The 12,607-nt window shown below is 37.1% G+C and overlaps 1 protein-coding gene across 2 annotated transcripts; it reads left to right on the top strand.

The window, feature by feature from the left end:
* Positions 1-6,091: 6,091 nt before the first annotated feature.
* Positions 6,092-11,618, top strand: LOC143756908 (phospholipase A and acyltransferase 3-like). Of its 2 annotated transcripts, none has more exons than XM_077247764.1 (5): positions 6,092-6,202; positions 6,582-6,609; positions 9,162-9,270; positions 9,417-9,685; positions 11,096-11,618. In XM_077247764.1, exons 2-5 carry the CDS (start codon positions 6,595-6,597, stop codon positions 11,213-11,215), a joined length of 513 nt encoding a protein of 170 aa, XP_077103879.1. In that variant the 5' UTR covers positions 6,092-6,202; positions 6,582-6,594; the 3' UTR covers positions 11,216-11,618. The 2 variants fall into 2 exon arrangements, with proteins under 2 accessions (XP_077103879.1, XP_077103878.1); XM_077247763.1 differs by having other exon boundaries at positions 6,141-6,198.
* The last annotated feature ends 989 nt before the right edge of the window (positions 11,619-12,607 follow it).

Genomic DNA, 12,607 nt, shown 5'->3' with positions numbered 1-12,607 from the left:
CAATTTAGTTTCTCAACTCCAAAATTCAGCACCGCATGGCAATGCTTAGAGGTTGGAATAATGGCAGGATGCACCATTTCTCCACTGGCTTTTACCATGGCAATGGAAGTAATCATTAGGGCATCAAAATGGGTAGTAGGAGGAGAGCGCTTGGCTTCTGGGATGCGACTACCACCAATCAGAGCATACATGGATGACATCACAACCATGACTACAACAGTAGCCTGCACTAATCGGTTATTGGGGAAGTTAACAGATAATATTGAATGGGCACGAATGCAATTTAAGCCCTCTAAATCAAGGAGCATCTCGATAGTTAAAGGAAAGGTAGTAGATAAAATATTCTTCATTAATGGTGAGGCAATACCAACAGTTACTGAGAAGCCAGTGAAGAGTCTTGGGAGATGGTACGATGGGGATCTAAAGGACACAGTTTGAGTGGGAGAAGTTAGACGACAAGCAGTGGAAGGGTTGAAGAGCATAAACAGCTGTGCTCTACCAGGCAAACTAAAACTCTGGTGCTTTCAGTTTGGTCTGCTGCCGAGGTTGCTGTGGCCACTGACTGTGTACGAGGTTTCTCTGACAACAGTGGATAAGCTGGAAGCGTTAATAAGTTCATACATCAGGAAATGGTTGGGAGTTCCATGCTGCCTCAGCAGAGTGGGACTTTATAGTAAAGGAGTATTGCAGCTGCCAGTCTCTGCTTTAACCGAGGAGTTTAAGTGTGCCTAGGTCAGACTGGAAATGACTTTAGCAGAGTCACACGACAAATGTGTAAGGGAGGCATCCCCTGTGGTAAAACCTGGTAGAAAGTGGTCAGCAAAGAAATCTGTAGTAGAGTCAAAGGCTGACCTTCAAATTGGGGATATAGTGGGACAGGTACAGCATGGAAGAGGGGGTTTTGGGTTCAGTTTAGCTCCTCCTAAATGGCACAAGGCAGGCCCAGCTCAAAGGAGGAAGCTGGTAGTCAACGAGGTGCGAAAGCAGGAGGAGAGGATGAGATGTATAAAGGCCATTTCCCAGGCCAAGCAGGGAGAGTGGATGAGATGGGAGAGTGTGGAACAACGCAAAATGGGCTGGCAAGACCTTTGGTCAATGGAAGAGAGTAGGATCAGTTTCCTTATTAGGTCAACATATGATGTTCTCCCATCACCGCAGAGCCTAAACCTCTGGGTAGGAGAGGATCCCTCTTGTCCTTTGTGTTCATCACCTGCCACATTAAGGCACATTTTGACAGGATGTAAGGTGGCTCTTAGCCAAGGTCGGTTTACTTGGCGCCATGAGCAAGTATTGCGATGTTTGGCTTTAGCATTGGAAGGCAAGCGTAGTATGACCAATATGGCAAGCGTAGTATGGCCTGTTCTAGCAAAACATTACACGCAGAAGACAATATTCCTCCGCCCAGGCGAGCAACCACCAAGAAAAGGTGCTAACACCAATTCTTGCCCAGGACAACTTTAAGCTGCTAGGGACTGGAAGTTGCTGGCTGATCTTGATCAACAGCCTATTTTTCCACCTGAGATTGCCACCACTAACCTACGACCAGATATTGTTTTGTGGTCTGGATCAGCACGCATTGTTCAACTGATAGAGTTAACAGTGCCATGGGAGGATGCGGTAGATGAGGCATATGAGAGGAAGAAACTGCGGTATGCTCATCTGGCCACTGAAGCAGAACAGCGAGGATGGAGAGTCCAGGTTTATCAAGGGGAAGTGGGTTGTTGAGGTTTTGTGGCACACTCTACAACCCGGTTCCTCAGAGACTTCGGATTCAGTGGCCAAGAGTTGCGTCGCAAAGTAAAGAACTTATCTGAAGCAGCATAAAGGAGCAGCAATTACCTGTGGTTGAGACGGAAAGATTCTAGCTGGCTGTGTACAGGCCGCCATGCTACGGTTTCGAACAATTCTAGAAAACTAGAAAAAAGAGTCTGTTGGTTTAGTTGTATAGGTTGTATACTATTTACAGTGATTACGTTCCTGTGTATATTGCGTGAATGACGGGTGGTTGGGCAGATATTGTGTTTTGCGGTAGGTGGTAAGCCATACGGAACCGTTGCCACTGAAACTGCATATTAACGCACCAGTGGGGCTCGACAGCCTTAGTCAAACGGGTTGGCGCGTATGGTTGTGTTGCGTAGATATTGTGAGATTGTGGTTAGGTCTCAGCAGCAGGAGGGATGTAGAGGTCAGTAAGCTGGGCTGAGTTGAGTGGGGGGTGGAGGGGGGGGACTCTGGGACGCCAGAGTCACTGTCGAGCCCTCTTGAGGTGTCGTGGGCTAGTCGACGAAACACTGAGGACGGAAGGTGCCCACATGAAGACCCTTGAGGTGTCCCCTACTTGGCTCAATCCAGACGGTTGTCGCGCTGGTCCACTAGGGAGACCACACTGTAGTTGCAGCCGTCGTGTGTGCTGACGCTCCAAGTACACTGCAGTCGTTAACGCCGGACAGAAGGGGAGTCACTTCACCATATGGAAAGAAGCATAAATGGGTGATTACATAGTTTACTGTAAAGCTACGTCTTAGTGTTTCTTATCTTGGCGAAAGCCGAGTACAAATCAGCATGAAGTTTTAACATCTACTCTCGTGTAATGGAAATCTTGACCAAACATTTTTCATTGTGTAATTCTTTTTCAAGTTGAGTAGTTTTATAAAACTCTTAATTTTATTATTGTTCAAATCAAGGTTGATTTTTTGTGCATGTGTGTGTATACAGAAATTACAGAAACCAACCCCCACTGAAAGTTTTCCACCAGCTCTCAAAAACATAATCACTGATTAACCAGAAAAACTGCAGACTATTACAGACAATCAGAATGACTGGACTACCTTAATGACTGAACAAGATGTAAAGTTGTTACTTTTTACAAGTTAATCCATTTCAAATTTAATTTTTTTAGGTGTGGCATTATATATTTTTTGAGGTGTGGCAGTATGAATGTGCAATGTGTTTACAGTAATGCTCTTACAATAGAAATCTGAGGCAATGCAAATATAAACTTTAAAACACTGTTTCAAAAGTCTATCCACAAGACTTAAACACTATACATGTTCACATGAGCTTAGTGTGATAAAGATAACTTTACAAAATACAAACTTTGTGGCATTTTTTTAACTAAACAAAATGTTGGCCAAAAACAAAACAAAACATAGTATCATATGAAATAGGCAAAACGATTAGACAACATTATGCTGATTTATAAAATGGTAAATGCATGATGTGTGCATGTGTGTCAAGTCCATGTAATGTAAGACTGTCTTAAGACTACTAGTGATCTGTACATTTTAATGTAAAAAGCAGATTTTGGTAGTTCAAGTAGGTATATTTATATTGAACTGATCGGTTATGGGTTTCAAAATAAGGCAACATAAAAAAAACTGTCAGTATTTTTACTGTGAATCTCTGTCAATATTTTTTTACAGTGGTAAAGAACCATAGATAGTACAAAGGTTGACAAATTGAACTTGAGAGCAACAAGTAACCACACTGAAATAGCCTACTTTAAGACAAAGATAAAATGAAGGTAAATATTAACAAATGTTGACATAAATGCCATACAGTACAATTATATTGCTTATAACTAGGGGATACTTAATATTCAGCAATAATACTGATTTGACTGCACTGACACTAATGGATGAGGACATCACTGTTTTCTGCAGAGCTGTTTTATCTGAATTGAATTAATTTAATAATTTATGTACTCAGTTAAGCTAGACTAAATGAGCAAGCACTGTTACTGCATTCCTGGCATTCGAGCCAGAACTTCAGTCACCTTTCAGATATCAAATACAGACATTAGAGAATACATGAAAAGAACATTTCAGTAATCACACTGGTAACTTCTATAAAAAAAAGTAAAATCTCATAAGCCTAGAGAAGTCATTCAACTCATTTGATATTTAGAAGGAAAATATTTATTAAAACCTTGATTATAATCACTAATTAAATATACATCTACATTGAAGCAGCAGTGGATTCCAGAATCCACCCCTTCAATATAAATAAAGGTAACTTGACTTGTTTGACATCAATCAACTGGATCAAGCTGACAAGGACACAAAAGAATGTCTTTCGGTTTTGTCATATTAGTTTTAAAACCAGCAGAACTTGCCATTGTCACCATGGCATCAATCAAGGTAAACATTTTTATACAGACTTGAAAACAATACACTGAAATGTACCATTAAATAAATGGGTAAAAATAAGAATTTGCTGTTATGCTGATGACGGGTTTTGAAATAACCTATTTAAAACAGGACTGCAATTGCTTTTTATTTTACTTTACCTTAGATTACTGACAAGACCAATGTCTGGCTTTACTAATTCTCAATGGAAATAGTTTTAAATATTATCTAATGATCTAATATTACTTACCCTTTTTTGATGAGAAGCTGGAATGTTGAAATCTCCTGAGTAAGCCTGAGTGGGCTGTACATATTGGTAATGGTGATGTGGTTCACATATTACAACATGAGTACATTACAAACATAATACATTATACAAAGGTGATTAAATAACCAAAGTTGATATACATGCTATAGAGTTCATTTCTGGCCAATTCAGCAGATAATTTTAACTAAGAGTTAAAGAGGAATTTTTAACAGTTTTTAACATAAAATGAAAGCTTTTCGCCTATGGTTTTATTATTATAGAAAAAGATTGAGCATTTTACATAGAGTAAGAAACTGTTCTCTGGTTTTCTATTTCCCCATAGCTGCAACTGGCCATAATGAAAAGAGAAACGTATGGATGTAGCTGGTGTTCATGGCTGAATGTTCATAACTATTTAGATTACAAGTATAAACCTTGCCTTGTCAGTGAAATCATAAATGAAGCATTAAACCATGTGGAAGAGCAATGTCCATATCAGTTGTTAAGATAGAATATGCATTTTAGATATAACTCAGATATACATGTGTTTTTATTAGTAATGTATTAGGTTTACTCCATATTAATCAATGAGTTATTTTGACAGGAATAAAAAGCTGTATTATGGTAAATTATTTGACATTATTTTCTCTCCCTTTGCATAGATGCTAAAAGCAGTTATTTGATTCATTCTTAGTAATACTTTTTTAAAAATTAATCTTGGACTATGAAAGCAGCATTGTTCAAGAAAAGAGAAAGGCATCACAAAAGGCAGCAAATTGTTGGATTCGTCATCCAGAGATTACTGTAGATGATGTGTCAAGCCATTGTACTTGTGATGAAGACAGGGACAGATTTGCAGTCACTGTCACAACAGAAATTTCAGCTGAGCTTAGAAATTTACAGACTTCTTAACATTTTGTTCATTTCCATGACTCATCATGCCTTATAATTAGTAATAAACTTCTTGATATTTAGAAATTATGACAAATGCATAGGCTAAATGTTTTATTGTGTAAAAACAAACTCTGCCTTTCTTCTCATTTCTTCTTTGCCAATTCTGCTTTACTTAAACCTGAGGGAGCCAGAGAAAGTGTGGTTATTTGGGATGTAGCCTTTCTATTTTCTCTAACTGAAAACACGAGAATAAATATGCATCTTAAAAAACAACCAAAAAGTATATTGTGGTTCTCAAAACATTTGGTAACTGGTAGATCGTTTTTTATTCAATTATTTACAGTCTTCTGCAATGCTATCCAGATCTCGTGAAGCCCGGTGCACCATAGGACAAAATTGCTGCTCAGTTGATTCTCACTCAGTTTAATACAGGAAAACAAAGGATATTTATACTATAATAAGACAATCTCTGTCTTTAGCTACAAGGAAAACGACATTTTGAATACACATATCGCCCTCTGCGGTTTAGGAGGGTTGTTATTGTCAAAATATCCAACATCGTCCTTGACAACAAGGTGTTAGACGTTTGTTAGATGTTATGACAGTTGACTGATACATTTTTTAAACTATTTATTTAATAAATTTTATTTAGGAAGTCAATAACATTGACCATTGGTGCAGTATAAGAAATATGTGTCTCCTACAACGTACAAAAGTAGTATTCCGAAAAAATAAAACGTCAGTAAAATTGTAGATATACGGTATTATTAAGAAAACCATCAAGATCCCTTTAAAGGCGTCATGATGCCTACGCTGAATGACCCTCACGCTGATTGGTCGAATTCGCTCTGTCAACATCATCAGCTGATAGTCTCTGATGTTATTTTTGACTTCAGACATAAACGGATTGGGGCTCATTGAAACATCATTGTAAGTATGATTTCTTAATTATTTAAGTGCTACACGCACTCGAGTACGAAATGAAGATCGCGTTCAGAGCATGGATCGTAGAGAGCAAGCTGTTTGTTAATTTATTTGTTCGTTTATAGGTCTACTTGTCGAGTTGTTCCTACAATGTGATGTTTTATTTCCGATGTTCCAACTTTTTTATTTATTTTATTTTTGCGTATGATCGCCTTCATAATCACGTAGCGGATTATTGTCGCAAATTTGCTGCCCTCTCAAGTCATTTTATGGGAAAATAAACGAAGTGCATAAATTCAACGGTAAAGAGTTCTTGTGATTGGATCACCAAACACTGATTAGCACCTGATGGAAGGGTCTAAAATGTATTTGTTGTGTGTTTCTCATAGGATTAGAGTTGCCATGGCTCCGACAAAGGTAAAACATTTTTTTTCCAATAATCTAAATCAAACGGAAGAAATGACATGTAACATTAAATAGCAAATACATCATATTAGCGCTGTTATTGATGATGACGTATAGCCTAGTTTGATACTATTGCAGTTTGGTAATTATGTGTTCTTATTGCTCAAGGTCTTAGAGATAGACTGGTCTTACAGAGGAATTTTATTAGCCTAATGCAATAGAGATAGGATTTTGTTTTCTAAAGCAACAGAAAGAGTTAGATAGCCTACAGTTCTGAAACAAGATGGTAGGCTACGTTTAGGAAAAGTCAAGAAAACCACAGCAAGCACACTTTCACTTTCTTTTCATTTTTTGTATTCACAAGTGGGAAACACTTTATTTTAATGGTCCCTTTAGAACATTCTGTTGACTTTAAGTAACTTTGCAACTGTATTAGCTAATACAGTCTTTATCACAGACATTCTACTGGCATAAGTAACATTGCAAGCCCTACATGTCAATTTAGGACGTTTTACACTCTAAAAAATGCTGGGTTGTTTTTACCCAATTTTGGGTCAAATATGGACAAACCCAAATGTTGGGTTAAATTTTTTATTTAAACATTTAACCCAACGGATGAGTTTGTCCATATTTGACCCAAAGATGGGTTTAAACAACCCAGCATTTTTATTGTAAATCAATGCACGTTGCGGTCCGAGTTCGAGCGCGGTTGCGCGAGCGTTGGTCTGGTCTTACTCAACTTGACTCTATCAAACCTATTTCTGTTACTGGCTATGTTCAACGTAAGGCTGAACAATTGCTGTTATATTTAGAGATTTGATTATGTACCTTGTTTGTTTGTGTTGTGGAAGCATGATGATAATAAATTAAAAAAGAAATGTTAAAAACTTGACCGTCGATATATATATACCTGACTGTTGTTTTCGCCTGCAAATTGCTGTTCACAGGCCTGCAATGCAAAGCGCGGAAAAATGGAAGTCAGAAGAACACGGATCATATTTATTTTGCATAAGCATGAAGCTGCAGTTTCACAATACATGCATTACGAATAACAGTAAATATCTGCAAAAAAAATTTCTAACACTTGAATGGCGATTTACACCTTTACAAATCTTCTCTTGCACAGTATGCACATTTTATTTACGCTTGCAATCTTACGTAAACTTTCACAAATCTTACCCGGCGCATGCGATTCTTTATGGCATCATAAGAGCATGACAGGTATGAAGGCGAGGCTGAGGGAAAGACTTGGCGTGTTTTCAGAGGCATCCGCTGTAAAGAGCTGTATAAAGCGCTTAGATCACTTAAACTTTTCCACAACTCATACTGTGGGGAGTTTTTTGTCAACTGAAATTTCTTGGAAAGATATTTTTGCAGTGTTTCATCAACCGAACAATCCAAACACACAGATTAAATAACAGTACAACAACCCACCGAAGAGATATATCCCTCACAGCCTCAATTTCATTCCCGTCAAAATCAAATATGGCGCTGTTATGAATAAAGTCTATAGTGAACATAATGGGCCCTATCTTGCACCCGGCGCAAATGACTTTGTACACTGACGATTGTATCATTCCTATTTTGCACCCGCGCAAAGCGGACTTTTCCCTCCACAGACACACGTCGGTTTACTAAGAAATACACTTGCGCTCCCCGGGGCTGTTCAGCGCAAAGAGGAGGTGTGTTCCGGCGCAAACTTTCCCTCATGCTATTTTGCTGTTCTATAAAACAGTTGCGCCACTGACCAGAAAAAACCTAGTCTAAAGTCAGTGGCGCGTTGCGCGTACATTCAGATGCTATTTTAAGCGCGCATGCTTGGCCATAAAACAGAGTGTGAACAACGCGCATACACTGTAGATGATTCTCTCATCTACACAGATGCATTTAACTTTTTGCAAATGATACATTATTATAAGGAAAAATATTAAAAACGAGGGAAATCATTGTTGTGTCCATGACGATGGGGAAAATAGGCATAAAGCTTACACATTTACCCAAATTATTATATGCATGTTTAACCGTAGCTAATTTGGGTGGGGTTGTCCAATCCCCAATGTCACTTCTCTTTCTTTTACGGCCCTGACGAGTACATCGATCTCCTCGGCTGTGAACCGATTCTGAAGCGCGCCTGGTAAATGCGCCGTTATAATAGTATTGCGTCATGGAACAAGCGCACCTCGTTCATCATGCTCTTAAATGGAATGTGATATAAAGCTCTTATTGGTTTGTTTCCCGTTACGCCCAAACCACACCTATGAATAATGAATCTACTTCAGACCAACCCCTTTTAGATTTGCGCCAGGCAAAAGAGGCATTTATCCCGCCGGGAAAATAGCAACAGCGCCGGGATCCGCCCACAAAGTTACTTGCGCTTTGCGCTTTGACACTTGCGTTTCAGATCGTTAAAATAGGGCCCAATGTGTTAAAGTGACCATCAAAATAAAGTGAAACACACAAGTGCAATATTTGGTTATTTGAGTTAAACAATATAATGTATTATTGACAAGATAAATGGTTCTATTAAAATGTAACACAATATTACGCCTGATGTTGTCTCTTAGTATGATAAGAAGCCGGAGCCTGGAGACCTCATTGAAATCTTCCGAGGCACATACCAGCACTGGGCTATTTATGTTGGCGATGGTTTTGTGATTCACCTGGCACCACCCTGTGGGTTATTTACATGCTTTACATGCTGCCTATTGAGATGATCTTTAATTGAATCTAAAACATTCCATTTTAGTGACAGCTTTTTGAACATGTAAAAGTTGCGCATTTTATATTTTGTTTTTACTTTTCCATTTCTTTCTCTATAGCTGAGCATGCTCAAGCTGGGGCCTACAGTATGATGTCAGTACTATGTGACAAAGCCACAGTGAAGAAAGAAGAACTGTATGAAGTAGTTGGCAATGATAAATACCATATCAACAACCTTCTGGATGAGAAATACGAGCCACGTCCCATTTGTGCTATTCTACGGGACGCAGAAGGTTTTTTGGATCGAGAACTTCCATATTGTGTCTTTAGCGGGAACTGTGAGCACTTTGTTACGGAGTTGAGATACGGAAAGCCACATTCCCGCCAGGTAGCCTACAGTTTGAACAGTCAGATAATTCATAGAAGTATGAATTGCAGTGCCTCATTAGGTTCTCTAAAATTTGCAGACTGATGCCGTTGTTGAGTTAACATTTTATTCACATTTTAGCTTTTTTATAGTAAATCTATATATTCACACTCACTGTAACTCCATATAATAATACTGAAGTGATTTTATTATGACTACAGAGAGAAGTAAGCATGCAACAGTGCTAGCTAGTAACTGATTACATGTAATCTGGATTTAAAAAGGAAGTACATGTAATTAGATTAGATTATGTTTTAAAATGCTCGTAATCAGAGTTACTTTTTGATTACATGTTATTCTCGCAATGGCAGTCAATTATTCATGATTCTCTCCCAACTACTACTTTTTTTTTTTATCTTTTACATATTCCTTTCTAAAAAAAAAAGTCTACTGCTTTATACATTCAGAAGTTCTTCCAGGTTTGTGGAATCGCACACAGACCAGCCACTAGTCATGTGACTACTGAGACGCACTGCATTTGGTCACTGAAATCATTTCCATTTTAAGAAGCGTTTCTCAGCATTGCAACATTGCATATCTAATAAACTCCTGATGAACACAATTATTATCTGAATTATCACAGTGAGTCATTTAACCATGCATTACTTAGTCTTTGGAAGGCTTTTGTCTTTCAAACACATTAAAATGTACAAATAATAATTTTATATTTGCATGCAATGCAGGGATTCCCTAACTTTCTTGTCAGCTGAACCTCTTTTATCTTATATAGTAGTTAAAAAGTTAGTTCAATAATAAAATTAAGTCAATCGTAATAATAATACTCAAGTTCACAGTTCTCTGATGTTGGTTAATGGTCACATGACATCCAGGTAAACAAATAAAATCTTTTTTTAAATCTTTTTTAGTAAGTGTTTTATCTTATAAAACACTTACATTTTAGTGTTTTATTTATTCTAATTTAAAATGGGTATGATTAAATTACTAAATCGCTTTTCATTATACTGCGCAAAGTCTGTTTTGCTGCATTAAACTTAGCAATAAAAATGGTTTAAATTGCACTATGAACAATATTTTAAAGAAGGATTTCATTAAACAAATAAAGGAGTGAAAAATTACTCACTCTCTGCTTTGAAACAGACATCTGTTGAGCTGTTATCTGTAAAAATGCACATTCAGCATGCAAATAAGACTGGGGGAGTTAGTAAGTCTTGTATTTATATATTTACTAAATAAAAATTCTAAATTTATTACAATACCTACATTATATGCATATTTAGTTTTGAGTTGTGCCCCACATGATTACAGGGCTGTTTTATGGTAAAATATTTATTGTTGATTTAGGCAACAGCGATGGGCACTTAGCTTATCATACCGTGAATTAATATAAATGCTTTCTGTCCATTCTAATAGGTGCGTAAAGCGGTGGAGATCGGTGTTGGTGTTGGACTCGTTGCAGTGGTTAGCTTTGGAGTTCTTGCTGCTGCTTCAGCCTTTTTTGGTTCAAAAAACAAAGAGAAGCAGAAACAGTAAGGACTGAGAAATGCAGAAGGAAAAATGCAATTGTGGAGGCCTTTGATATTTCAGTCAGTAAATGTCTATTGCATTTGATATAAATAATTAAAACATTTAATGTAATAACTTGGCAGGCTTAGTTTTGTGAGCAAAACTTGAAATATTCACAAATGCGACAACTAAACACAATTCCACCTGTTCTGTTTGATAACAATAGTGTATTTCCCAACTGATAAATCTAAAATACCTTAAAATATTTTTTTGTTAGAAAAATTGATCTACTTTTTTCTACTGGTTTCCTAATGATATTTCCAGCACTTAATCTGTATATTGAAAATGCCAAGCTAACTATATGACCAAATCTATCCTAAAACAAACTGCCATATTTATATTTTTGTGCCATTAAATATTTGACAATATATACTAGGTGTTTGTTTGTTTATTTTTACATTTTGTGGTGTTCTATACCAGCATATCTGAGTGAAAAACTATTAATCAAATCATATCTGTACTTTCATGGTGCAAGAACACAACTTGCATTGGAGGTTTCTGTATTGCTGGCCTGAATTTCATCTGCTCAGTGAGACCTTTGTTACCGATTGCTGGCAAATACCAAATTCTTGCAACAACTCAGCAGTGGGGAAGCAATTGAACAACCCACATCAGTGACATCATTATTTGTTGAATATCTCCATTGGAACCGATTAAAGGGATAGTTCACCCAAAAATGAAAATTCTGTCATCATTTACTCACCCTCAAGATGTTCCAACCTAGTATGAGTTTTGAAGAATATGGGTTACCAGTTGATGGGCCCCATCTTGACATTCTTCAAAATATATTGTTTTGTGTTCAGCAAAAGAAAGACATTTATACAGGTTTGGAACATCTTGAAACAAAAACTTTTGGGTGAACCATCCCATTAATGACTGAAATCATATAAAAAATAATCTGGCATCAAGTCCCTCATTTTCTTTTATTTTCATACCATATTTCTATAATCCTTTTTTTTTCCTCCCCCAATTTTTAATCACAGGGTTATGATAATAAATAAATAATAAATCCCAGGGATCCCAGTAGTTCATCATTCCTGCACAAGGATTTTTAGGAATCATTTTAAAGATAGAACAGATTTATACAAAATTTTGCCAATTAAATATCGGTTGAAGCTAAAGACAACCTTTTATTCTAAATCTGGGAATTATTAAAATTCCTTTATTTCCAGATTTGACATGACTAGAAAATATGAATTGAACCAAATATGAAATAACACTTTCGCTACCCCTATTTAGTCACTGCAAAATCTGAAGCTTGTTCTATTTTAAATCTGCACTTTCAGGGTGCCATCTTACCTCTGACAAACAAACAAAAAATCAAGGTGGTGCAGTCATCTTCCATTTTGTTATTTTTAA

The sequence above is a fragment of the Siphateles boraxobius genome, unplaced genomic scaffold (assembly GCF_051911475.1).
Source record: "Siphateles boraxobius isolate OS27281-9 unplaced genomic scaffold, OSU_SipBor_1 3, whole genome shotgun sequence".
NCBI classification, from domain to species: Eukaryota; Metazoa; Chordata; class Actinopteri; order Cypriniformes; family Leuciscidae; genus Siphateles; species Siphateles boraxobius.
Note: the sequence above shows the minus strand (reverse complement) of the source record. Positions and strands in the feature narration are given on the sequence as shown.